The sequence below is a fragment of the Artibeus jamaicensis genome, unplaced genomic scaffold, assembly GCF_021234435.1.
Source record: "Artibeus jamaicensis isolate MK-2021 breed Jamaican fruit bat unplaced genomic scaffold, CSHL_Jam_final contig_452, whole genome shotgun sequence".
Taxonomy (NCBI): Eukaryota; Metazoa; Chordata; class Mammalia; order Chiroptera; family Phyllostomidae; genus Artibeus; species Artibeus jamaicensis.
The window spans coordinates 6,415,093-6,440,170 of NW_026521837.1; the positions used below are offsets into that span (position 1 = coordinate 6,415,093).

Genomic DNA, 25,078 nt, shown 5'->3' on the forward strand with positions numbered 1-25,078 from the left:
GTTTTATTTTGTTTTGTTTTTAAAAGTGCCTAAGAGGCACGCTAGTGAAAGGTCTTTTAGTGAAAGACCTAATGGAGTTATATCAAGTAAGATTATATATTTGATTTTTTAAAGTCTGGTAGAAAAAATGATATTATTTATTACAACTGTTTTATTTAGTTGGGGATATTTCTGATCATTGTTTGTTAATGACCTTCTTAAGAATAAATCCTTTTCTGTTTTAGGTTAATACAAAAGCTAAACCAGCAGACGATATTACAAGTTTCTTGTGGCAACTGGCATTGCTTGGCTCTTGCAGCTGGTAATGTAACATTATGCTAATGTTATGATAGTTTTGCCACCAATTCTCTGTGCATTTTTGTGTGGTGTTATCTAACTGGAAACCTTCAATGAACTGGCTAGGGTCTATGCATTGCTACTGGACAGTGGCAGTTCCCAGGCACCTTACTTTTCTCAGGAAGTGGATGATGCAGACGGTGGCCACCATGGCTGCTCCAGCTCTCTCCCAGGGGAAGAGCAGCAGCAGGCAGGCTGCACCAAGATGTTGTCGCACAGAGAAGATTGGTTTTTCTTAGCTACAGCTTACTGTCAAGCTCACTGTTCCACTATCAGGTGCCCCAGTAAATGAAAAGGGAATCAGAGAAATCTAAGCCTGCAAGCAATACCATGTTCTATGTTAGAATAAATTTGAAGGAAGTCTACACTGACATGTCCTGTTTAATACTCTGTGGTGTAATCAATCCTGTTCATAGCTGGCCTCGTGAAGTCCTGGGTCTCACGGTCTTTGGGGAGTCAGAATAGTTCAGTTTGCTTAGTGGATCTAAGTGCGGTAATTGGCCTATTCAAAACTGAATTGACTTAAACATTTAATTTTTTATTTGCATAAATGTTAATAGCCTTAGAAGAGTAGTTAGACTCAGCTTATTTCTTTGTTGTTATGACAAGTGGGAGCTTTGGTTATGACAGAACTACAGCATGAAGTGTCTTTGCTCCTTTGCCCTTGGGTGGGTTTGGTGTATGTGTGGGTTTAAGGAGCAGATGACCCTACTGGGCAGCAGTATTTTTCTATGGAGATTATTTAACACCAGATATTCTGTTCTTATTTCAGATGGTCAGTTTTTCACCTGGGGGAAGAACAGCCATGGGCAGCTGGGCTTGGGGAAGGAGTTTCCCTCCCAGGCCAGCCCGCAGAGGGTGAAGTCCCTGGAGGGGATCCCACTGGCTCAGGTGGCTGCAGGAGGGGCCCACAGCTTTGCCCTGTCTCTCTCTGGAGCTGTTTTTGGCTGGGGGATGAATAATGCAGGGCAGCTAGGGCTCAGTGATGAAGAAGGTAAGTAAGTGCTTCATATGTACCTCTTTGGTTCAAAAAGACACTCATTTAACACGTGTTTCTTAAGGATCTCCTATGTGCTGGACCCATATTAGGTACAAAGGGTGCAGCAGTGAACAAAAGAGGTAATACCTTGACTTAGTGAAGGTTGCATATAGTGGGCAACAACAGATCAATAAATACATAGTATGTCGGGGGGTTGAGGGGAAAGTGTCCTGTGTTACAAATAGTGGTCAGGGAGGGCATCTGTGATAAAAGGTTGTTTGAGCAGAGCCCTGTGGGAAGTCAAGTAAGAAACGAAACACGTGAGTATCTGAGCAAAGGGAACAAGATGGGCAAAGGCTGTGGTGCGGAAGGATGTGTGGTGGGGTCAAGAGTGGAGGGGGCTGAGGGGACAGCAGCAGAGCTGGAGGTCAGGCAGTCAGTGTAGGCCCGTCACATAGGGCCCAGTAGGGCAGGGGCAGGGTTTTGGCTTTTTCTTGCAGTGAAAGGGGAAGACATGAGGGCTTTGAGGAGAGGAGTGACTTCTCTTGGCTTTGGCTACAGTGGGTCCAGGGGGAAGCTGGAAGGCCAATTCGGAGGCAGTGGGAGTCAAGCTGGGCTTCGTATCTGTTTTGAAGATGGGCCAATTGGTTTTATTCAGTGTTGGATGTGCGGTTTGAAACAGAGGAAAATCTGGGAGGATAAAGTTACCATCTGTGAAAGGAGGAAGACTCAGTGTGTGTGGCAGGGTGGTGGGGAGGTAGGTGAGCAGAGGTGGGGAGTGTGGGGAAAACCATGGATTAGGTTTTAGATATATTAAAAATGATATGTCTGTCAGACATCCAAATGGAGATGCAGGCAAGAAGTTGAATATGGGAGTCAGCCATCCAGGGGGAACCAAAATTTGTGGTAAGATTGGTATGTATATTTCATCACAAGAGCAAAAATGGTAGTGACATTCTGATAATTGATCTTATTCTAGATCGAGAGTCTCCTTGCCATGTGAAACTCTTACGAACACAAAAAGTTGTCTATATTAGTTGTGGAGAAGAACACACAGCAGTCCTCACAAAAGTAAGGGACTCTGGAGTATTCTGGTTCATTCGGTGACACTTTGGTGCTGGGTATGATATGGACGATTATCACTGATTATTTTTGATAGTGTTTTCGAGAGAGAGTAGTGATGTTGTTTGAAAATAGTTCAATGTATATAGTCTTCAAATATAGTATATATAACAACATTCTGGGTTCCTTTAAAACAAGCCATCTAAATATGTAGACAAGAGCAATGTAATTCATATTTTAAAATTATCAGCCTATTTCTTTTGCTTCTAAAAGAGTTACATCCAACTTTCAAAGGTACAGGCATAGGTAGATACTCTTCTCTTCCTCACACAACAAAAAGAAGGGTAACAACCAATTTAAAAACAAAAAACAACCAGAACTGCCAGAAAATTGAACAATATGGAAGTCCGACAACCAAGGAGTTAAAGAAGAAACATTCATCCAGACTGGTAGGAGGGGTGGAGAGGGGCAGCCAGGGGTGGAGAGGATGAACAGTAAGGCAGTGGCTGGGACCGGGCAGACAAGGTGGCAGCTGGCAGATGGGAGGTTCCGCACTCACTTGAGGATAAATCAGGAGGAACAATTGGGGAATGAGACAAACTGCGCAACCCAGGGTTCCAACTCTGGGAAAAGAAAGCTTCAAAACCTCTGACTGTAAAAAGCTGTGGAGGTTGCAGTGGTGGAAGGGACTGCCAGTATCACAGGATAATCTGTTGGAGGGTCCTACCCACCCAGGAATCAGCACCAGAAGGATGCAATTGGCTTGTGGGAAGTGGAGGAAGTTACTGAAAGCAGGGTGAGAGCTGAGAAAGCAGCATTGTTCCCCCTCTGACCCCTCCTCCACAGACAGCACGACAGCATGGTGAATTGAGGTTGTCCTGCCTTGGTGAACACCTAAGGCTCTGCCCCTTACAATGTAACAGGTTCTTTCTTACCAAGATAAAGAAACATGGCCCAAATGAAAGAAAAGATCAGAACTCCAGAAAAGGAACTAAGTGACAAGGAAATAGTCAACCTATCAGATGCAGAGTTCAAAACACTGGTAATAAGGATGCTCAGAGAAATGATTATGGTCACAATATAAAGGAAGAAGTGAAGGCTATACAAAGATAAAATAAAGAAAAATATACAGGGAACCAACAGTGAATGGAGAAGTAAATATTCAACCAGAACAGAATGAAAAAACAAGAATTCAAAAGAATGAGGAGAGGCGTAGGAACCTGTGGGACAGCTTTCACTGTTCCAACATCAAAATCATAGAGGTGCCAGAAGAAGAGGAAAAGCAAGAAATTGAAAACTTATTTGAAAGAATAATAAAGGAAAACTTCCCCAATGTAGCAGTGGAAATAGACTTCCAGGAAGTCCAGAAAATCCCAACAAAGTTGGACTCAAGGAAGCACACACCAAGGCACATCACAATTACATTAGCTAAGATTAAAGACAAAGAGAAAATCCTAAAAGCAGCAAGAAAAAAGGACACAATTACCTACAAAGGAGTTCCCATAAGACCATCAGCTGATTTCTCAAAAGAAAGCTTGCAGGCAAGAAAGGGCTGGAAAGAAGTATTCAAAGTCACGAAAGGCAAGGACCTACATCCAAGATTACTCTATCTAGCAAAGCTCTCATTTAGAATGGAAGGGCAGATAAAGTACTTCCCAGATAAGGTCAAGTTCAAGGAGTTTATCATCATTAAGCCCTTATTATATGAAATGTTAAACAGACTTATTTAAGAAAAGATAAAAATTATGAACAGTAAAATAACAAACTCACTGCTATCAACAACTGAACCTAGCAAAACAAAAACAAAAGCAAACTAAGCAAACAACTAGAATAGGAACAGAATCACAGAAATGGAGATTACATGGAGGGTTAGCAGTAGGGGGAGGGAAGGGGCAGAATGGGGGAAAAGATACAGGGTATAAGAAGCATAATTGGTAGGTACAAAATAGACAGGGGGAGGTTAAGAATAGTGTAGGAAATGTAGAAGTCAAAGAACTTACATGTATGACCCATGAACATGAACTAAGGTAGAGAATTGCTGGAGGAAATAGAGGTACTGGGTGAAGGGGGATAAAAGGAAGAAAAAGATGGGACAACTGAATAGCATAATCAATAAAATGTACTAAAAAAAGAGTCACATCTAGAGAGAGTGAAAATTATTTTCACGTTGAAGAAACTGTTATAGATTCACTTTAATAAAATGCCTTAGCATTTGTTCACATATAGCTGTTAAAAATATATCTAATTTACCAAGGAGTTTTAGAGTATTTGACTTTTTATATATGAATGATCACACATTCATCTCATTTCTCCTATTTCTTTGTTTTTTTGTTTGTTTGTTTTGCTTCCTAACACATCATTGTTCTTTTAAACAATTTTCAAAATTTACAGATAGCACACATTCCTTTGAGCAGTGCTGTCTTCATTCCGTAAAATGGAGTCTTAAGTTCCTTTTTTATTATTTTTTTAATTTAATGAATATTCCAAGGAAGTGATTTCGGCCAAGTATCAAGTGAGCGTAGTGTTCTCATACAGCCTGTTGTGATATAAATTTTGTATACAGAGGGTTTTAGAGGAGTGTACTCAAATGTGGTGACACAGTGCAGTCATGTGGTGTTTTGTTCCTTGTTAGAGTGGAGGTGTGTTTACCTTTGGTGCTGGTTCCTGCGGGCAACTTGGACATGATTCCATGAATGATGAGGTTAATCCAAGAAGAGTTCTAGAGCTGATGGGCAGTGAAGTAACTCAGATTGCTTGTGGCAGGTGAGTGCTCCTAAGAGCTTCCTAGTATTTGTTATGCCCAGAAATGGATCTTGGAGAATATGGTTAGACCTAACCACCATCATTTTAAGAAACCTTAGCTGCATGCACACCTATGGTGGAAGTTTGGAGAGTTGGATCTGAGCAGGGTGTGGCTAGGAAGGGCATTAGGTAAATAGAGCAACATAGGGACATTAGGTTTCTTTTGGGATAAAGAGTAACAGGATGTGGGGAAGACCTAAAGAAAGGAAAGTAAGAGAGCCTTGGAGAACTTCTAGGAAATTTTGCCTGGTTCACCCTGCTTCTTCTCTCCCCTAGAGGCCAAGTGCAGCAGGCTATCTAGCACTTTCCAAGTCTGGCTGTCCTCCCCGTGACCTAGAGCGTCAGAGAAGGATGGTATTAAGGAGGGCCAGCTACTGCCAAAAGAATCACATAGAAACATGGCGGAGGCTTTCCAGGGGCACACCTAGGAATGGCTGTGCTCACATGTGGACATTAAAAGTCAGAGTCTTGAGTGTGTATCCAAAGCTTCCATAGGAAGATCGAAAAGCAATTTACCAGGCCACAAGCTTGATAGAATTGCATCCTCTACATTTGGGTTATGATCAACCTATTTCGACACTTAGCAAAAGATTCTTACTGTTCAGCATTTAAAATGTGCTTATTATTTGTACCAGTTGAGTTTTCCTGAAACCATGCAGTATTGAGTTATGTCTTTAAATCCATTCCATACCAAAATCTTATCAGCATATAAGAGATTTAGGAAGATTAGGTGCCAAAATACCCAGGATAATACTTGGATATTTTTAGTGTCATATAAAATCCCAGAACTATGAACGCTGTGGGCCTCCTGTTGTTCAGCACTCTGGCCATTTCAAACATCGAAAGGTGGGCGTGTATGGTTATTTGCCTGCTCACTTTACGTTTACATCTCTCACATTCATTCAGATGTGCTCAACTTTTTGATTTTTGTAGCAACTCTTAATTATTATTTAATATCTTCCTATAAATCTCACTTGGTGCTGTTATGGAAAAGCCTCCATTGTGAAAATCTACATCGTTGGGAGCCTGCCTTTAATGTCTCCAGACAAAAAGCCTTACAGTTCATTTTAATGTTTGCACTTGGGGTGCAACTTAGAGGGAGGGCCTGAGAAAAGAATGGGAGGGGGCTATTCAGTATTTTCAGTAAAGTACTGCTTTCGTCTTGTGTAGAAATGTAAAATGTGCTGCTCCTTAGTACATATTTTTTTAAAAAATAGAGATGCTTTGTTGTTGCTAAGACAATTTTTAATTATAAAAATTTTGAAGTTCTTGTAATTTTTCATACATTCTGAGGTTGTTTACCAACTTATATTTGTTTGAAGTGTGATTTTTTTCCTTTCCACCTTCTCTTGCAAACATGAAGCTAATGAATTGAAGCTAATGTTTGCTAATGAATTGAGCAGACATCTAATATTTTATATGCATTTTGAGCTATATAACTTAATATTTGGACACTTGGTAATTTATTTTATTATGTAATTGATAAAATGGTGGTAGGTATTAATGTTAGTTCATCCATATATTTATACTGTCTGGAAATGAGAGGCTATAGTTCTGGGGGAGAAATAATTTGTGAGTATTTACCACAAAAATCTAATGTGGGAACTTAAATAATGAGATACATTTATATTTTAAAAAGGTCAGAGTCTGAGTGTATATCTGTATTCAGTAATTATTTTAAATGTAATTACTTTCCCCCAGACAACACACTCTAGCCTTCGTGCCTTCTTCTGGACTTATCTATGCATTTGGTTGCGGAGCAAGAGGTCAATTAGGAACTGGACACACTTATAATGTTAAGTGCCCATCTCCCGTGAAAGGTTACTGGGCCGCCCATCGTGGCCAGCTTTCAGCCAGAGCTGGTAAGAGTGATTTTCATTGTAATTTAATGATATTTTACATGATACAAACTGTCGTTTAGAGAACGTGTTTCTGTTTTTTCCTTGAAGTGTTTTAGAGGGAATGAGTATGAAATGTTTACTTTTAATATCGATCAACAAATATTTGAGTACTATCGGCAGGAGGATCTATAGATGAGGTCATACAAAATAAATCAGAAAATGTCCTTTTGGCCCCAGGGACCTTGGTGGTATTGTATAAATTTTAATTATGATGGTTGCTAATAATGGAAGTTAATGTTTATTGAATGCTTAACCAAGTTCTGTTAGTATGCTAAACACTCAGAGTAACTTTAAGAACTAGTGGTTATTATCCTTATGCTGGAGATGAGGAAACTGAGTCTTAAGGAAGTTAAATAACTTGCCCAAGATCATATAGATTCTGGAGTAGAATTTAAACCCAAGTCTGCCTCATTCTAAAGCCTGTGGTCTTCATGCTTGTACTGTGTTGCTTCCCTTTGCTATTAGTATTTTGGTTATAACATGACACAGTTGCTTTGTATGCCATTTTTTCTTTCCTTAAAAAATAAATAGCTCACTATCCATTTTCATTGAATATCAAAGTAAGGCAGTCACTCAGTGTGAATAAATCCAGAGGCTGAAATGGAGCTGGAGAGTCATTAAAATAAGCATAAATTAATAATTAATTTTAATTTGAAGACTATGAAGTGGTACACTAATGGCTTGATAAGGATTTTTTTGAAACAACAATCCTAACTACCCTGCTGGATTATAAGTAGCTTAAGGACAGGGACTGAGTTTTTCCTCTTTATAAACTTAGCCTGTAGCACAGGGCCTGGCATGAACTTCTCACTCAGTAAATATTTGTGGAATGAATATATGAGTATATAAGAAATGTAGAACTTAAAATATAAAATAAACAAGATTTTTGTCTTGGTGATGTTCCTAAAAGTGAAAGAATGGCTTGATGTCCTTTCCTCCATTATTTATAAATTTCTTTTTCTCAAGGTGTTGTACTTATGCTGGGAATGCCTGTGTTTAACAAATGCACCAACTTGAAACACTCACGTGTTTTACAGGTTAATTTGAAGCCACGTATTTTTGAAATTTAATTAGAACCTCACTTATGTGATCACAAATTTGTGCTATGATGTTTGCCAAAATGATTTCTATAACATAAGTGGGTAAATTTCAGTTTCTTATGGTAAATGCTGTGGTGTTAGGAACCTTCATGGTGATATGGGAGCACAGAGGAAGGCATCAAGTGGAATTGCAGTTGGGGGGAGTTTGAGCTGGTCCTCAAGGATGATTTGGAGTCAGCCAGGTAGAGGACAGGGAGGGGATGGGCCGTGGTGAATACAGGAATTGCACAATTCAAGGAGCACTGTTCTGATCAATGCTCTGGGAGGCGCCGTTCATGCAGACAGAGTGTGCATGAGTGTGCACTGGTGATGGTAGAAGGAAAAGGCACAGAGGTATGAAATAACGTGGTACTATGTTAGAAATAAAAGCAAGGTGATGGTTTTAGAGTACCTCCATGCACACAGTGTGATGGGAGATAAAGCAGGGAGTGGGGCATGCAGGTTCTTCCATGCAAGTTTTATCCTGAAGGAGGTAGGGATCACCACACTCAGTGTTGAATTATTTGTCAGGCATGTGTTACTGCTTATAGTAGAAACTGTTTTAAATTGCAGGGTTTGGGCATGACAGAGTTAGAATGAAAAATAGAAATGAGGTCACAATTAGCTGGCTTTTGGGGTAGGGGCAGAAGTTCAGTGAGAATGGAGGCTACTGTTGGATATACTTATTTTTAGTTGAAATAGAAACAGTTCTGGGCAAAGAGCCAGGAGACAAGGCTTTTACTTCTCTGACATAATTAAAATGTATAGGGAACCATCGTGAGTAATTTTTTGGAATATTAGAAAAGGGATCAGTAAAAGACAGAAAACTGTACTTGAATAACAATTAAATTAAAAAAAAGGGATCAAGGAAAAAGTTTAATTATTGAAAAATATGCTGTTGAAAATTTTTTTGACAGATCGCTTTAAATATCATATTGTTAAGCAGATCTTCTCTGGAGGAGACCAAACTTTTGTACTTTGCTCCAAATATGAGGTAAAATTTTCTTTTGACTATTATTTTGGGGGTTGAATGATGACGAAGCAGTATTCATTTTAATAACTACACAAGCAATGTGTTACTCTTTGTTTTTTTTTTTTTACCAATTTTATCTTATTAAAATAAGAAAATGAGACCTTGAGGAATTCAGCTTCATTTTGCTTTCTTGAAGTGGCAATATTTTCTTCTGGTATTTTAACCATAGAATTCGATTATAGTTTAAAATAATTTATATCTACATCTGTTTCAAAAGAGATTTCAGGAGACCCAGAGCGCTCATACTTACTTTGGCATTATTTGACTTCCTGTTTCTTTCCTTCCCCCTGAAGTAGTGAAAATACTAGGTATTTGGAACTTACTGGGTTTTTTATGTGATTGAGTATATACTAAATATAGAAGAGATGCCACAGTATTCAGATATCCTTTCTCATTTATAATCTGCTCATTGTGCCACCCTAAAATTTCCCTCATACTGTCTCCTGCATCACTGTAGTGAGTAAGTCAGGAAGAATGACATCCTGGTACAGGGTCGAGCAGAAGTAGGGCCTGCTTGAGTGTGGTTGGTAAGGTAATGATATGGGTGTAATAATTTATAGTTTTAATTTGACCATTTCTCTTATAATCTCATGTGGTGTGCTTGAGTGTGATATTGTTATGTTACAGAATTACATGCTTATGATTTTGTAATAAAAGATTTTGTAATAAAAAAGGGGCATTATTTGTGCTGGACCCTGTACCTTGAAGGCAGGAGAGGCCCAACAGTGCTTTAACTCATTGCGCTGCTCCTGGACGAGGAAAATCAGTTTGAAACCAGCACTACAGATTTGTTTTGTGACCTCCCTGACCTCTTGTACTCTTGTACTTCCTCTCTTGTCCTTTTACTCAAGAAGCATTTTACTCAACAAGCATTTAGGGAAGACCAGATGTATGTGATGCATTGATCCCTGTCCTGTCCTGGAGGAGCAAAGAAGGGGCATTGTGATAAAGGATTTCTAATTGGTTGGGAATAAAATGAGGAACTGTGGAGACAGGGGGCCCTTTCAGCCCTGGAGAATCTTCGCAGCAGTCTGATACTTCGCCATCAGTATGAAATGTTCTTACCTTATAGTCAGCGTAATTCTCTGCTTTTGGTTAGAAAAGGCTGTGGCGGAGCCTGAGGCTGCAGGTTGGACAGACAGAACTGACAGGTATTTCCCAGGGCAGCTGCCTTGGGGAGGTTCTGTCTAGTGCTGTCATCTGGGGTGACTTGGATCTCTGGCCTAAGACCTATTTTAGACCCAGCTTCAGTGCTTCACAGAGAAATCTTGAAGAAAACTGAGATTATTCTGTATTTCTTCAAGATGCCAATAAAGTGAAGGATGAAAAGCACTGAATCTCTGCAGGTTAATAATGTTATGTCCCAAGTAGTAGAGTTTGAGGTATCCATTTTTTCTTAAGAAACTGACTTGAATAATTTTTTTTAAGATTTTATTTATTTATCTTTAGATGGGAAGGGAAGGAGAGAGGGAGAGAAACATCAATGTATGGTTGCCTTTCATGCGTCCCCTGCTGGGAACTGGCCTGCAACCCCCGTATGTGCCCTGACTGGGAATCAAACTGTGATTGTCTGGTTCGCAGGCACGTGTTCAATCCACTGAGCTACACCAGCCAGGGCCTGACTTGAATAATATTATTCAAAATATCCAATAATATTTTTCCTGTACAATTCAACATAAAGCTTAGTTTCCTTCCTTTTATAAATATGGTAGTTGACATACAGGGTGGGGTAACAGTAGGTTTACAGTTTGTATAATAGGTACAATAATTAATAAATAAAAATGTAAGAATAAACTCTGTGCTCCAGGTACTCCCAACTGTAAACCTACTTTTGCACCACCCTTTACATAGTTGGGTTTTTTAAGAAGTTTTTAGTTCATTAATCCTCTCATGAAAAATCTGCACAACCGCTACAGATGAAGTCACTGGAGAATCTTTACTCCTTCTTGCCAGCCCCAACACTGGCCTGTGCAGTCCCCCTGACTTTCTTCCTTCTGTTCTTGCATTCTTTCTGCTGTTTTCTTCAGGTCTTCTTCTCACACAGGCCATGTCTTGCAAATCTATGTTTGGGTTCATTTTTCCTTGCCTAATGTAAGGAATCATAAATCATGCCAAAAGCCAGTTATCTTAGCACCACCAAAATGGGTCCCAAATCCAAAGACAAAGACGGCCTCTGCTGCCGTCTTGTACATTTTGGCTAGTTTTTCCTGAATTTCTGCCTTACATGCTGTTGCCTTCCCAGGGTGAAGGATGTGTTGTTGGTCATGAGCTTCCCCGTCTGGGTATTTACTGGGTTGTACATGATGGCGCCCAACTATCCTCAAGCAGACAGGGAGGAGAGAAAGTGTGGTTGAATTTTAGACTCACTGTAGTTAACACTGGACTGGCAAAGAAAACCTTGGTGAAAAGGAAGTGGAGTAGGATAGTGTTAGTGAAATAGGGCAGGTTAAAGTTTAAACACCTGGTAAGAGTGGTATGTATGTATTACAAATGTAAGATAACAGGAAAAAAAAGAAAATGTTAGTTAGGAAAGGTGTTGCTCTTTTTTAAAAATCTGAAACCTATATACTTTCACTTAAGCTATTAACCATAGGTTTTTGTTTAGATACAGAGACCGATCAAATCATGTTACCCTGTTACTATATCACCTGAAGAATCAATTAAAGAACCAAGAAAAAGCATCTGTGTAGTAACAGGCCCCATTTTTTGTATAAAATGCTGACTCATTCATTAATGCCAGGCCGTTGCTACATTTGGCTCTAGGTCTTGTTGATTCAGTGAGTGTTAAGCGCTAGGTGCTCTTTTTTCTTTTGTCTTCTCTAGATAGGCAGGAAAAGGGTGTGTGGTTGGGATTGTGTGTGTGTGTGTGTGTGTGTGTGTGTGTGTGTGTGTATCTGTCTGTCTCAAAGCCTGCTAGGTGACATACTCCTTTTTCCCAGAACAGTTATTCTCAACCTTGGTTGCCCATTGAAATCACCTCGGGGCCGTAAAAAAACTGCTGATGCCTCTAGAGATTCTGATTTAACTGGTCTAGAGTGTGACTTGGCCACCGAGAATTGTGAATGCTCTGGTGACTCAAAGTGTGGGAGTGTTGACAAACACTGTCCTTGACCATTTTTTTCTTTTGGGCCTTTATGTAATTAGAAAACATTGATTGCAAGAAAGTTGACCCTTTTTCTTAGGTCTTTAGGTAATCTGAAATTGTACTTCTCTTAAGGCATCTGTGGTTTAGTGAGTAGACATGCAGTAAAAGAATGAGAAAATAATTTCATGTCTATATTTTATTATAAGTACATGTTGGAGTCTGTGTTTAGCTGCCCCTCAAATTGGAGAATTAATTAAAATTTACATAACAACAATGTTTTTTAAACCAGGGTATGTTTTGTGTGTGTGCACAAATGTCTACTTTCTCTCAGGATTTTTCTCCGTGTAATTCAAGATATCTTCTGCTCTCTCAATAGATGTCTGTGGCCATTTTAGTAAAATAATTATATAGAACCAGATGATCAAAAACTTTGGCAAGCATCTCTAATTTGTTACATGTCCTTCTCCTTTATAATGATATCTGAACTTGCGACTATGGTAAAAACCAAGAAAATTTATTTTGAAATTTGTGTTTTGTTGTGTAGGTGCAAAGGAGGAAAAAAACAAACATTTTATTAATTGATGCTCTAATATTACTCTTTTGCTCTTTTCTACTGACAAATATATAGGAGGCATAAAGCACTTTCAACTTTTTCACAATTCTGGATCAAGGACAGGATTTGGGGGAAATCAGTAAAAAAGAGGAATTTTAGAAAATAAAAGTGTGTGTATTTTTAAAATTTCACTGAATAAAGGATGTACGGTGCTGAGCAACATTTGGAATTTTTAAAGCCAGTATTGACTTGTCTTTTTGCCACTGTTCTTTTTTTTTAAAGATTTTATTTATTTGTTTTTTAGAGTGAAAGGAAGGGGGGGAGAAAGAGGGAGAGAGATAACAATGCGTGGTTGCCTTGCTTGCCCCCCTACTGGGGGACCCGGCGGGCAACCCTTTGGTTCTCGGGCCAGGGCTCAATTCAGAGCCACACCAGCCGGGGCTTGCCACCTTTCTTGTGAATTTATAGCTATATACTTGGAGCAAGAAATTAAGATGAATTAAATTTTTATAGATTATTTGCACTATAGATTATAACAAAATTTTAAATAATATATTTTATTGGAGTTTAGTGAATAGATATGACAATGATTAATACCTTAAAAGCCTTGTTGGTGTAGTGGTTCAAAGCAGAGGGGAAAGAAGTCTGGAAAAGTTTTGTTAGGGTGGTGTCTGTGGGAAACAGACTTTGAGTCTGAGATTTATGTTCAGAAAGTTTTGGGGGAGGACACTGTAGAGCAACATCTACTTAGGGACGGAGGAGGCAGCATTGGGCAGAGGGAGAAGATGCAATGTCTGTCAGTGAAATTGCGTCCCCAGCCAGTCTGTGGGGAACTTTGAGGTTGGAGTGGCCCTTCAGCTAGGTCTGAGTTGAGGAGAGGGAGCTGGGCCTTTGTACCACACCCCTTACTGCCACTGGGTGCGAAGGAGTGAAGCAATTTCTGGAGAGCAGCTGGGAGGTGTCAGGAGCTTATACTTTCAACAGCAGGGAGAGCGAGTACACCCCCACCCCGTTCTGAAGGTTGGGCTGCGCTCCCCAGCTCCTGTAGTAAGTGAAACACAAAATGGAGAATGTGTCAGAAAGAAAGGAGAAAAGATCCATCCTACATAATTTCTCATTTTTTTCTGTTATATTTAATTTTCCAGAATTATTCTCCTGCTGTTGACTTCAGGACTATGAACCAAGCACATTATACCAGTTTAATAAATGATGAAACCATAGCAGTTTGGAGACAGAAACTCTCAGAACACAATAATGCAAATACAATCAAGTATGTGACTGCTTTTTTTCTTTCAATTTATTTTTCTCAAAGTGTAGTGGAATCTTCTAGCTTAGTAATTTTCCCTGTTTCCATATTGAGATCGTGAATATAAATGGTGTTTCACATTTTAGGGAACCTTTTTTTGGCACATATTTATTTAGGATTTAGTGTCCTTACCCCAAATAATATAATAGGTTGTTCCTCCGTCCATTCTTCCAGAGACTGTAATCGTCAATCTGCCTTGTTCATTCAGATCCTAAAGTCCTGCTGAAGATCTGAGTTGGCCTTTCTACGAAGAAAATGCATTGTTACTGTGTTGTTTGACCCTAAGAGTTTCTTTATATGCATGTTTCAAACCATCCTAAATCTAAAACAGCTGCTATCTTACTGAATTGGAATAATTTATTGATTTTCACATTCAAAATGATTCGTCAAGATGGTAATTCAGTGTCAAGTAGGGGAAAAATGTAGTAAAAACTATTGAAGCTTTTTATCTTATTTATTTATGTATGTATGTATGTATGTATGTATGTATGTATGTATTTATTTATTTATTTATTTTTTATTTATCCATCCATCCATCCATCCATCCTTCCTTCCTCACCCAAGGACATGCTCACTGGTTTTAGAGAGAGGGGAAGGGAGGGAGAAAGGGAGAGAAACATTGATGTGAGAGAGGAACATTGATTGGTTGTCTCTCATATGTGCCTCCGCTGGGGACTGAATTGCAACTTACACATGTGCCCTGACCAGGAACTCAACCTGTGACCTTTTGGTGTATTGGGTGACATTCCAGCCAGCTGAGCCACAGTAGCCAGGGCAATTTTACTTCATTTTTAAAGGAGAATTTTTTTCTGTACCTTTTTATATATTTTCATTGATTTTCCTTAGCATTTCTGTTTTTCAGCAGAGAGTCTCACTCTTGGGAAGCAATGAGTCACTAAGCAGTGGTAATTCCCATAAATGTGTGTAATATACCTAGCTTTATGACATGGATTGTAGTGGGGCATTTGACCAGGGTCTGAACTTTGGAGCACATTGGGGGATCATTGGGAGGGGCCTAGAGCAGCTCACAGATGTCCTCAAAATAGGTGTCTCTGCTGAGGTGTTCACGTTGGAAGGTGGCAGGAGCGAAGGAATTGGACGCACTGTTGAAGGGGGTGGGGACTGTAGACTCGCTCTGCTGAAATCATGACACTTCGCTAGTTCTTGTTCTCAGTTTTCTTGTTTATAAAATGACCTTTCCTGACCCAGATTCTCTGATTAAGGGATATGGCTGCAATAGCCTCCTCAACTATGTTTGTTTTATTCCTTCCCATTCCTTATACTGAATAAGAGGGTACAGGGCTCCTGAGATGTAATTTCACTCTGGATCCTCAGAAACTAGCTATTTTCCCAGAACCTGTATAATCTAGGTAATAGGAGTAAACACTCATTTCACTTTTCAGTTTCTTTCTTACATAGGCCAAAATAGAAGGAAGTGGTTGTGCAGTTATTAATTTACAATGATAAATTAAATGATAATTTACAAAGATAAATTTCTGTATTTGCGAGAAAACAGCTCAGCTTCTCTGTTTGGGTTTTATTTTGTGTTCATGTTTATTTTGTGAGTATCTTAGGTGGTTGGTGGTGGAAGAATGTTCAAGGTCTTGGCAGGTGCAAAAGTTTTTCTTCCCATAGCTTTGATACTCTTTTTATTTTAATGTGACTTATGGAAAATTTGAGCTCTTCTCTACTTTGAGATGTGACACAATGTTTTTTCAAAGCGAATGTATGTATATTTTCCAAGGCTTTACCTGGGTAAGAAAGAGCTGCTAATAGCCTCAGCAGCTGTGGCTCAGTTGGTTGGGTGTTGTCCCACAAATCAAAATGTCTCAGGTTTGATTCTCAGTCAAGGTATATGCTTGGGTTGCAGGTTCAGTCCCCAGTGGGGGCACATGCAAAAGGGAACCAATCAATGTTTCTCTCTCACATTGATGCTTTTCTTCCTCTCTTTTCCCCTCCCTTTCCATTTCTAGAATCAATAAAAGAAAAAAGTTTATCAAAAAAAAAGAGCTGCTATTAACGAAACCCTAGAATAGATGTCTAATCTATTGCTGATGCTTAAGTAACTATCTATTTGTAATTATTAAAGGCTCCCCTTCCTTTTTCTCTCTAAACAGTGGTATTGTTCAGATATTATCTTCAGCAGCCTGTTGGAATGGAAGTTTTCTTGAAAAAAAGTAAGTGACTTCAAGTCTTAAAAAATACCCACATGTGATGCTGATACTTAGTCAGCAAAGGCCAGTGAAAGACCACTGTTCTCTTCAATGGTGGTTGGCCTTTTTTCAGTGGATAAGCTGATGATTTGTGCAGAAATTGGAATGCTCAGTAACGATGAACGAGAGGACACTAGGAAAGGCAGTGCTGATTCATGCCTGGTTGGCGGAGAAGCAGATTAGCAAAGAGAGAGGCTGTACCTCAGAAAGAGTTGGTGTAATCAAATGTATGATTTTTCAAGGTCTTCTAAAATGTTGCTACTCCTACCATGTGTGCAACATTTATTCTTGAATTCTTAATTCTCTAAATAATCTCCTTGCTTTCTTTGGTTTTCTATCCCATCAAAATTTTTTTTTTCTCAAAATAAGTGAGCTTAGGGAGAAGGTCTAAGGAGACTTCAGGGTTTCTTGGACTTAGGTCCAGCCCAGGTCACTTAGAAATTACATTTGGGCTGAGCTCCCAGGTCGGAAAGAGCGTTTTCTGGCTTGGCCTTATCCCTTCTGCAGATGTCCCCCTGAGGAATCTGATGCAGTAAAAGGGCCTTGTTATGGGTTTTAATTTTGGGTGATATCAAGTTTTGACCATCTCTCAGTGAGAATCCCATGAAGTCTTAGACATCATTTCTGTACATGAACCTCACTCATGCATCCCACCCAAACTGGGTTGCATCCCACTCTGAGTTGCAAGAGACTCAGAAACTTTTTTCAGTGAGATAGAGAAAGCTAAGTTATTTACTTTTTCTTCAGGGAAAGTATTCTGGATTGTGCCGAATTAGGTCTTTTAGAACAGTGATTCTCAACTAGGGTGATTTTGCTTCGTCAAGATATTTGGTAATGTCTGGTGACATTATTGGTTACAGTGGGGAAGGGTATATTACTGGCATCTATTAGGCAAAGGCTAGGGATGCTTCTAAACAGCTCACAATCTCACCCATTTAACAAAGAATTATCCAGCCTCAAAAATCAATAGCATCAAGGCTGAGAAACCTTGTTCTAGAAGGATGGCTTTTATGAAGGTTGGGAGTGGCTCTTGGCCATATTTGTTAGGTTACCATCCTTAGTATCATGGATTCTACCAGGTTCTGGATAAAGCTTTTTTTCTTTTTAAGCTGACAATGGTGCTATTTCAGGAGTCCTGTTCCTCAAGCTTATACAGAATGCATTATAAGATACCAATTAAAATAAAGACCAGTTTTAGGGAGCATAAATATATATAAATAAAATATTGTCATTTTTGTATTTTGTTTTTCTTAACAGCATAGCAAAATTACATCTAAGCATATGGAAGGTTACATATGGGATACCAGAATTAATTTTTATGGTTTGGGCAGATGTATTTTTGGGAGAGCAATAGCAAAAGACCCAATAAAGCCTCAGCATCTTCTCTTGATTTGACAATTTAGGATCCAATACGTATTAACTATGATTTTTTTTAAGTTAGAAACTCTACTTATATTTTCATAAATTAAGACATTGCTGTCACAGGGTGTTAAGACTGAATGTGTCTGTTACTCATAGACAGAAGACTGCTCTACAAATAGCTAGGTCTTTTATAATTCATAGATGAGGTATTTATGTTCAAGAGTGGACATTTGTGAGATATCCTTTAAATCTCTGAAAGGCTAAGACTTTAGGTTTGGAAAAATCATTAGTTGCTAGGAAATTAAAAAACACTAGCAGTAAAAATTACTCCCTGGGTGAATGTAATTGTATCTCTTGTGTTAACTGAGACATTAATTTTGCATTTGTTGTAGATCTGTTTTAGGGAAAAAAAACTTTAAGAAAGGCTTTAAACGAGGAGATTCTACTTGCTACTTGTTGATGAGTGGGTCGGTTTCCACAGGGGATTTATTTATTTATTTATTTATTTATTTATTTATTTATCATTTTTTGCACCTGGGCACAGAATCCACAGCTTGTTCAGCATACCACAATTACAAAAAAAAAAAAGGCAAAAAACCCCACCCCCAAACAAACCCATACAAATAAATCAGGGAAATAAACTGCTCATAAACTTTGAGATGGCCTCAAATTGAAATAATGATCCTTGTACTTTGATATGAAGGAAACAAGACCTGAAAGTTTTAAGAATATCTTGTAAAAAGGAATTCTAGAAAGGTTTATTCTGTCCAACTTCTCCAGAGTGTACTATTTTTATGCATATTGTCTGCCAGGGCAAATTTAAATGTGGTCAGTATGGATAAACTATTTTGGTTACCTATTTATAGTTCCTGTGAAAGTGTTTGCTTTGTTTTACTTATGCACTTTTTTTGGTTTTTGTTTGTTTAGAATTGATGAACATTATAAAACAAGTCCCAAAATCCCTGGGATTGACCTGAACTCAACTAGAGTGTTATTTGAGAAGTTAATGAACTCTCAGCATTCCATGATTCTAGAACAGGTATGTGCTTTACATTGACAAAGTGCATGTTTAAAAATACATTTTTTTACTGCAGCAATTCAACTTTCAAGGGATACAAAAAGATGAAAGACAAAGGTCTTACATAAATCTTAATTCTAAAATATTCACCTTGGCAATTTGACCTATTTTCAGCTTTCTTTTTGGCTTACCCCTTTCTAAGGAAATGCCCCTCCAGCGTGCTTACACTGGCTTTTCTTTTCACTGGCATATCCGGAATACCTGGACTCACAGGAGGTCCTCAGTGCGTACAATGAGTGAGAGTTGAGAATCTGCCAAATAGCATATGAATTAGAGATAAGGTAACTAAGTCTCATGTATGCTTGAATTGCTCAATACTCTTTTCTCTCATACAGATCTTAAACAGCTTTGAAAGTTGCCTGATTCCTCAGTTGTCAAGTTCACCACCAGATGTTGAAGCTATGAGAATATATTTAATACTACCTGAGTTTCCCCTACTCCAGGATTCCAAGTATTATATAACATTGACTATTCCCCTGGCTATGGCCATTCTGCGCCTGGATACAAACCCTAGCAAAGTATTAGGTGAATTTTCCAAATTCAATACTAGTGGTTTTGTGCCTTTTATTTTAATTGGTGTGACTAGTGGCTCTCTAGTGCCACTAGTGGTTTGCTCTCCAAGAATCTATTTGTTGCCATTTAATATCCTTAACATTTAACCTACTTTTTTTTTGCTGTTAATTTCTACCTAGCCATATTTGCAACTTGAACAAATCGAACTGTTATTTCAGTTATTTGAAATGATTCATGCCAGACTAATCTTGATTTTTAAGTAGTCACAAAGTTAGATTATCCAACTTTATTTTTTTCTTCTCCCATGCTTGCTAGTAGTTAATAGCCTCTCAAAAGTTAATATCCATCTGTTGTTTTTACCCCTATACCTAATTTAGGGGGCGGGAGTGAAATGAGCAGTTTTGGTAATACACAGGTCTCCAGAAAAGGAGAGAAAGAAAATGACCTAGTGGAGACTTACCAAATGTTTGTTTTGTTTTTCTTTTTTAGGACAGTTGAGTCCACACTGATTTTTGCAGGCTACGGACACTTTGCTGAGATAAGAACCTTTTATTCCTCAGTGAATTGGAGAGTGTCTCTCATGGGAGTAGCGCCTGAGCTGTTTTTGCTAATCAAGTGCAGAAAGTCTGTACCTGGCTTTTTCCTTTTTTCCCCCCCTGGTAATTTTTTTTAGGTGTTCACTGCAGCTCAGTAACCTGCATTCCATAAGAAGTAGGATGTTACTTGGGTGTGGTCTCCCCATGAGTAAAGAGACCTGTGTTCCTGAGGATGGAATACTGGCTTACATTGCTTCCACCTTTGCAGAAGATACAAAAACAAATTATAATGGAAGCAATAGTAATATGTTAGCCCCTAATTATTTTTTTAAGATTAAAAGCAGTTTGGAGCATATTTTCTCAGGTATGCTAATAAATTGTGAGGTCAAAAGATGGCAACTTGTCAAGGAGTATAGTACTTACTTTTTTTAGCTTTGACGCTTTTTTTTAATTTTAATTTTTTCAGGTAGAATGGCACAAAGCAATCAAAATCATTCCGTTTTATACTGAATTTGTTTAACTTCTAATTACAGAACTTTAAGCTTAAAAGAATACTGAAAAGTAAAGAGAACACTACAGGAACTCATGAATTAATTATTATCAACATTTTGTCTTTTTTTTGTTTTATCTATTCTCCTACCACCATCTTTTCGGTTTTTGCTGGAATATTTTTAAAAGTCTTGGACATTGTATTATTTAATATTTTAAATATTTCAGTATGGCTCAATTTTTTTCTGACTAAGTAGAAGTTGATATCATTGTTTTGTTGGGTTATGAGAAAGTACTGTTTGGTGAGAAGCTGAAATAGTAGCTTCTCAACTAATTATGCCTCTTGAAAGGAAGGAATGGTTGTCATACTAGTGCTGTTCTGGGGCTTGTAGGCATTGGTGTCCCTGGCTTAGGAGGTTTAGGAGTGACGGCTGAGAAGAGGTTCCGAAAGGACTGGGATGTATGAATGCCCCTGCCTCAAATACATGCCTTAGTATCTTGTCCACATGTACCCTAGGGACTGAAATTTTAGATTAGCCTTCTCATTGAGACTTTGGGGAGAAAAATCAGATCAAGCTTTATTAAAAAAAAACAAACCTCCAGGATTTTTATACGGCTGCTGCTCTCTCCAGAAATGCTTTAATGGTTTCTTTTAAAGCCAATTTTAGAAAAATGTATTTTAGACTAATATTCACTTTCTAGCTAGAGAAGTTTTTAGCTGGTAGGCAGAAAACATAAATACTTAAGACATAGATATCAAGATTATACATTGAAATATGTCTTTTCTTTCTTTCTAAAGATAACTGGTGGTCTCAGGTATGCCCAAAATATTTCATGAAGCTGGTTAACCTCTATAAAGGTGCAGTTGTTTATCTACTGAGAGGAAGAAAGACATTTTTAATCCCTGTACTGTTTAACAGTTACATTACAGCAGCTCTCAAGCTCTTGGAGAAATTGTATAAGGTAAGCCGTGAGCGGAGCCATGGGGGGCAAGGCTGAATAGATGGGAGGGTCAAATGGGTCAGTGTCCTACTGAGATGCTCTCTGGGAAGCCATTTTCCAGTTGTCTGGGTTTTAGTTGACTTTATTTTGTTTTTTCTCAGGTAAATCTTAAGGTGAAGCATGTGGAATATGATGCATTTTACATTCCTGAGATTTCCAGTCTTGTGGACCTTCAGGAAGACTACCTCATGTGGTTCTTGCATCAAGCAGGCATGGTAAGAATCCACATAAAGCTTATTTACAGCTTTAGTCTTTTCTCAGAGTGTAAGTAGGAATAGGAAAGCACATCTGAGCCCTATAATTTGTCCTTGACTTTGGTGTTAGTATCACACTGGTGTTTTATCTGCTGGCTTTCGCATTCTTGAAACTTTGAAGTGCTTTGAGTAATCACAAATGATTATAGGAGTCATAAATGGGCAGACATGTAGAATAGTATAAATTTTAATTAGTTGTCAACATGAAAAAAAATCAAGGTATCTAAAATAGTCAAATTAATAAAATAGGAAGTAGAATCGTGGTGGCCAGGGTTTGTGGGGAGGGGACGTGGGGAGTTGTATAATGGGTTTAGAGTTTCTGTTTTTGAAGACGAAAAAGTTCTGTAGGTCATTGAACAATAATGCAAATGCAGTTAGCACTACTGACGTGTATATTTTAAAATGATAAAGACAGTAAACTTTGTTATATGTCTTTTACCACAGTTAAAAAATGTCAAGACATTTGAAATGAATTTTTAGCTTTTCTTGAAATTTGGAAGGTCTGGCAACATGACCTGTCTTCCCAGATGGCACCAGTTGGCTGGTATTCAATGGTGGCTCTTTAGATGAGACATCCGTGTGCCACAATCCCCACTGCTGCTTGGTTTGGACATTAGGGAAAGGACGATTGCTAATTGTCATCTTCTAATAGCTCTCCTACTTCAGTCATCTTATTCAGCTGCCTGAACCCTGTAGGCCACCTCAATGTCACATGGCCCTGATCTAGCTCTCACCGTATGTTAGACATGCCATCCAAGGAAGTATGTGCAGATTCCTGCCTGCCATCCTTGACTTGGCAAGAACTCATTTTGATTGCACTGGCTTGAGATATATGCAATGCTTTTTAGGATTCTCCCATCTGTGAAATATGAGTAAATTTGAGTTATGTCAGAAAACAACAATAATTTAATTATAATGTTTAGTGAAGCCATGCACAACAGAGACATTTGAGGTGAGCTCTTGCCGGTTTAACAGATTTATCACCAACATTTAGGCAACATTTTCCTGGCAGAGTTTTTGGAGGTTAATAGTGGTCTCCACAAGCAAGGTATCTAAATAGGTTTATTTAACTAAGTGAGATTATTTTCTTTTTCATATAGTAGATGGTTTATGTTAGATACAATATTGTGTTTTATAAGTTTTTTAAAAGATTTTATTTATTTATTTTTAGAGAGCAGAAGGGAGGGAGAAAGAGAGGGAGACATCTATGTGTGGTTGTCTCTTATGCGCCCCCTACTGGGGACCTGGCCCGCAACCCAGGCTTGTGCCCTGACTGGGGATCCAGCTGGTGACCCTTTGGTTTGCAGGCCAGCACTCAGTTCACTGAGCCATACCAGCCAGGGCTCTATTATGCTTTTAATAGGATTTTATAATTACCTTGGAAAAAAGAAGATATTTTTCGATAAAGGTGGATTAGAGTTTTCTAAATAGGTTTACTGGGAAATTTTAACATGGAAGCTAGCAATGAACTCTGCATTCATGCTCTAGTTTAGAAATTGTAAAAAGGTTAACTTTTTTGTTTATCAATCTCTATCAAATTATTATTCATTGAAAAGTGAAATATTAAGAACTGAAATAAGCTTTATGAATTACTTAGGCCAAGTGCTTTGTTTTTAGGTGAGGAAATGTAGACTCAGAGGAATTAAACAGTTTTTTTACCAATTTAATTAGCCATAAAAGCCAAGTCATCTGATTTCTAATCTCTGACTTAATGCTGAATGGGATAATTTTAATAAACCCTAATTCTTTTCACTGAAAAGAAAAGTTACTGGTGTTAAAATCTAGATCATCATGACTGTAGTTTTTGAATAGAGGCTAAGCGAGCAACTTTTACAACCTTTTCATAGTTTCTTTCTCTTAACATTTAATAAGCAAATGTGGGTCTTGAATGCCAAATGCATATCTCCTCTTCAGTACTAAGGAAGTCATTATGGAAAGATAGAAAGTTAGGTGAAATTACTATGTGAACTTTTATGATTTATGGGGAACTTTTTTTTATTGTATAAGGTACAATACTATTAGAAATTGAAGTTTAACTTTTTTGATATCTTGGATTTTAACCTGAATTGCTAAAGCCATTTTACATACAAATTTGTGTTTTTTGACCACCCTTTTGAAGCATACTTGATGGAAAACATTACATTAGTTTCAGGTGTACAACATAATGACTCAGTGTTCGTGTACACCGTGCAATGATCACATAAGAAGTCTAGTTACCATCATCACCATGCATAGTTACAGGTGTTTTCTTCATGTGATGAGACCTTTTAAGATTTATCTCTTAGCAGCTTTAAAATATGCACCACACTATTATTAACTATAGTTACCATGCTGTGCATTAGCTCCTCAGCATTTACAACAGAACTTGTACCCCTTGACCTGCATCTCCCCATCTTCCCACCCCCTAGCCTCTGGAAACCACCATTCTTCTGTCTCTATAAGATTGGTTTTTTTGATTCCACATATAGGTGATATTATTTCACTCAGTGTAATGACCTGCAGATTCACCTATGTTGTTGCAAATGGCAGTTTTATTTTTAGTGGAGGAATATTTTATTGTGTATATACCACAATAAATAGATTTTTGCATGTTTAATATTTTAGCTTGGTAATAGTTGAGGCAGTGTAGCATGTAGCTCAGAGCACATGCTTCAGTTGAAAAGAACTGGGTTCTAGTCTCCCCTCTGGACTGCTACCTATGTAACCCTAGGCAAGTTACTTAATGTCTTTAGGCATGGCATCCTCATTTGTGAATATGAATTGTAACTATACTGTGGGACTGGAATGGGAGGAAGCATGGAAATGCATTGCTGGCATAGCGCTTTATTTGGCACATAATAAGCCCTTGATAACTATTTTTCGGTAAGCAGTTCTCAGTACCCAGTGTATGTTGCCTGCCTGCTAGTCACTGGGGATGGAGACATGGGAAGGACATGGGGCTGCCTCTGTGGGGTGTTCAACGTGGAGGCAGCAGTGAGAAAGGAATTACAAAGAGCTATAACGTGTGTAAAGGACTGTGGAGCACAAGAGGACATTCTGAAGTGGCCGATTTTTGCTCATGTTAAAGAAGAGGTGGCAGTGGATTCTTTACTTTCATTAATAAACTGCCATCATCCCCTTGAAAATGAAATAACACAGAATGAGTGCCTTCGTAGGCTCCCATAGAGGGCTGTGTAAGTGAGAAAGTTAGTGGTAGGAAAAGTAAATGCCTCAAACATAAAAGCTAGAGTCATCTTGCCACACGAGGGCAGTGTTTTACCTCTGAGTACCAGTATTGTGCCTGGTGAGAAGAGGCGACGGTTTTTGCCACAGCTTGCAGGGATGGCAGGGAGCCAGACCGGCCTGCAGTGGGTACAGGAGCACCTGGTGCTGGGCAGGGTCTATGGCAGAGGCTCCCAGGTTTACTTCTTGGCATGACAGGTGTGTGTGCAATGCCTCCTGCCCGCAGTCGCAGTCACATTTAGGAAATGTTGATTTGGAATTTTTTTTAAAGGA

At 38.6% G+C, this 25,078-nt stretch overlaps 1 protein-coding gene across 7 annotated transcripts in view; it reads left to right on the forward strand.

Annotated features, from left to right (window-relative positions):
* The window catches only part of HERC3 (HECT and RLD domain containing E3 ubiquitin protein ligase 3), a 105,658-nt gene that overhangs the window by 36,890 nt on the left and 43,690 nt on the right, over window positions 1-25,078 (forward strand). For 4 of the 7 annotated variants that reach the window (XM_037141071.2, XM_037141075.2, XM_037141072.2 and 1 more), the window contains 12 exons: window positions 225-301; window positions 1,109-1,330; window positions 2,295-2,386; window positions 5,010-5,140; window positions 6,881-7,041; window positions 9,077-9,153; window positions 13,976-14,100; window positions 16,254-16,313; window positions 18,639-18,750; window positions 19,125-19,314; window positions 21,127-21,290; window positions 21,431-21,544. In XM_037141071.2, the coding sequence (XP_036996966.2) occupies window positions 225-301; window positions 1,109-1,330; window positions 2,295-2,386; window positions 5,010-5,140; window positions 6,881-7,041; window positions 9,077-9,153; window positions 13,976-14,100; window positions 16,254-16,313; window positions 18,639-18,750; window positions 19,125-19,314; window positions 21,127-21,290; window positions 21,431-21,544 (1,525 nt within the window). Of the gene's footprint in view, window positions 1-224; window positions 302-1,108; window positions 1,331-2,294; window positions 2,387-5,009; window positions 5,141-6,880; window positions 7,042-9,076; window positions 9,154-13,975; window positions 14,101-16,253; window positions 16,314-18,638; window positions 18,751-18,931; window positions 19,071-19,124; window positions 19,315-19,791; window positions 20,142-21,126; window positions 21,291-21,430; window positions 21,545-25,078 lie in introns of those variants that run through there. The other 3 variants (XM_053666325.1, XM_037141077.2, XM_037141076.2) reach the window with 3 other exon arrangements.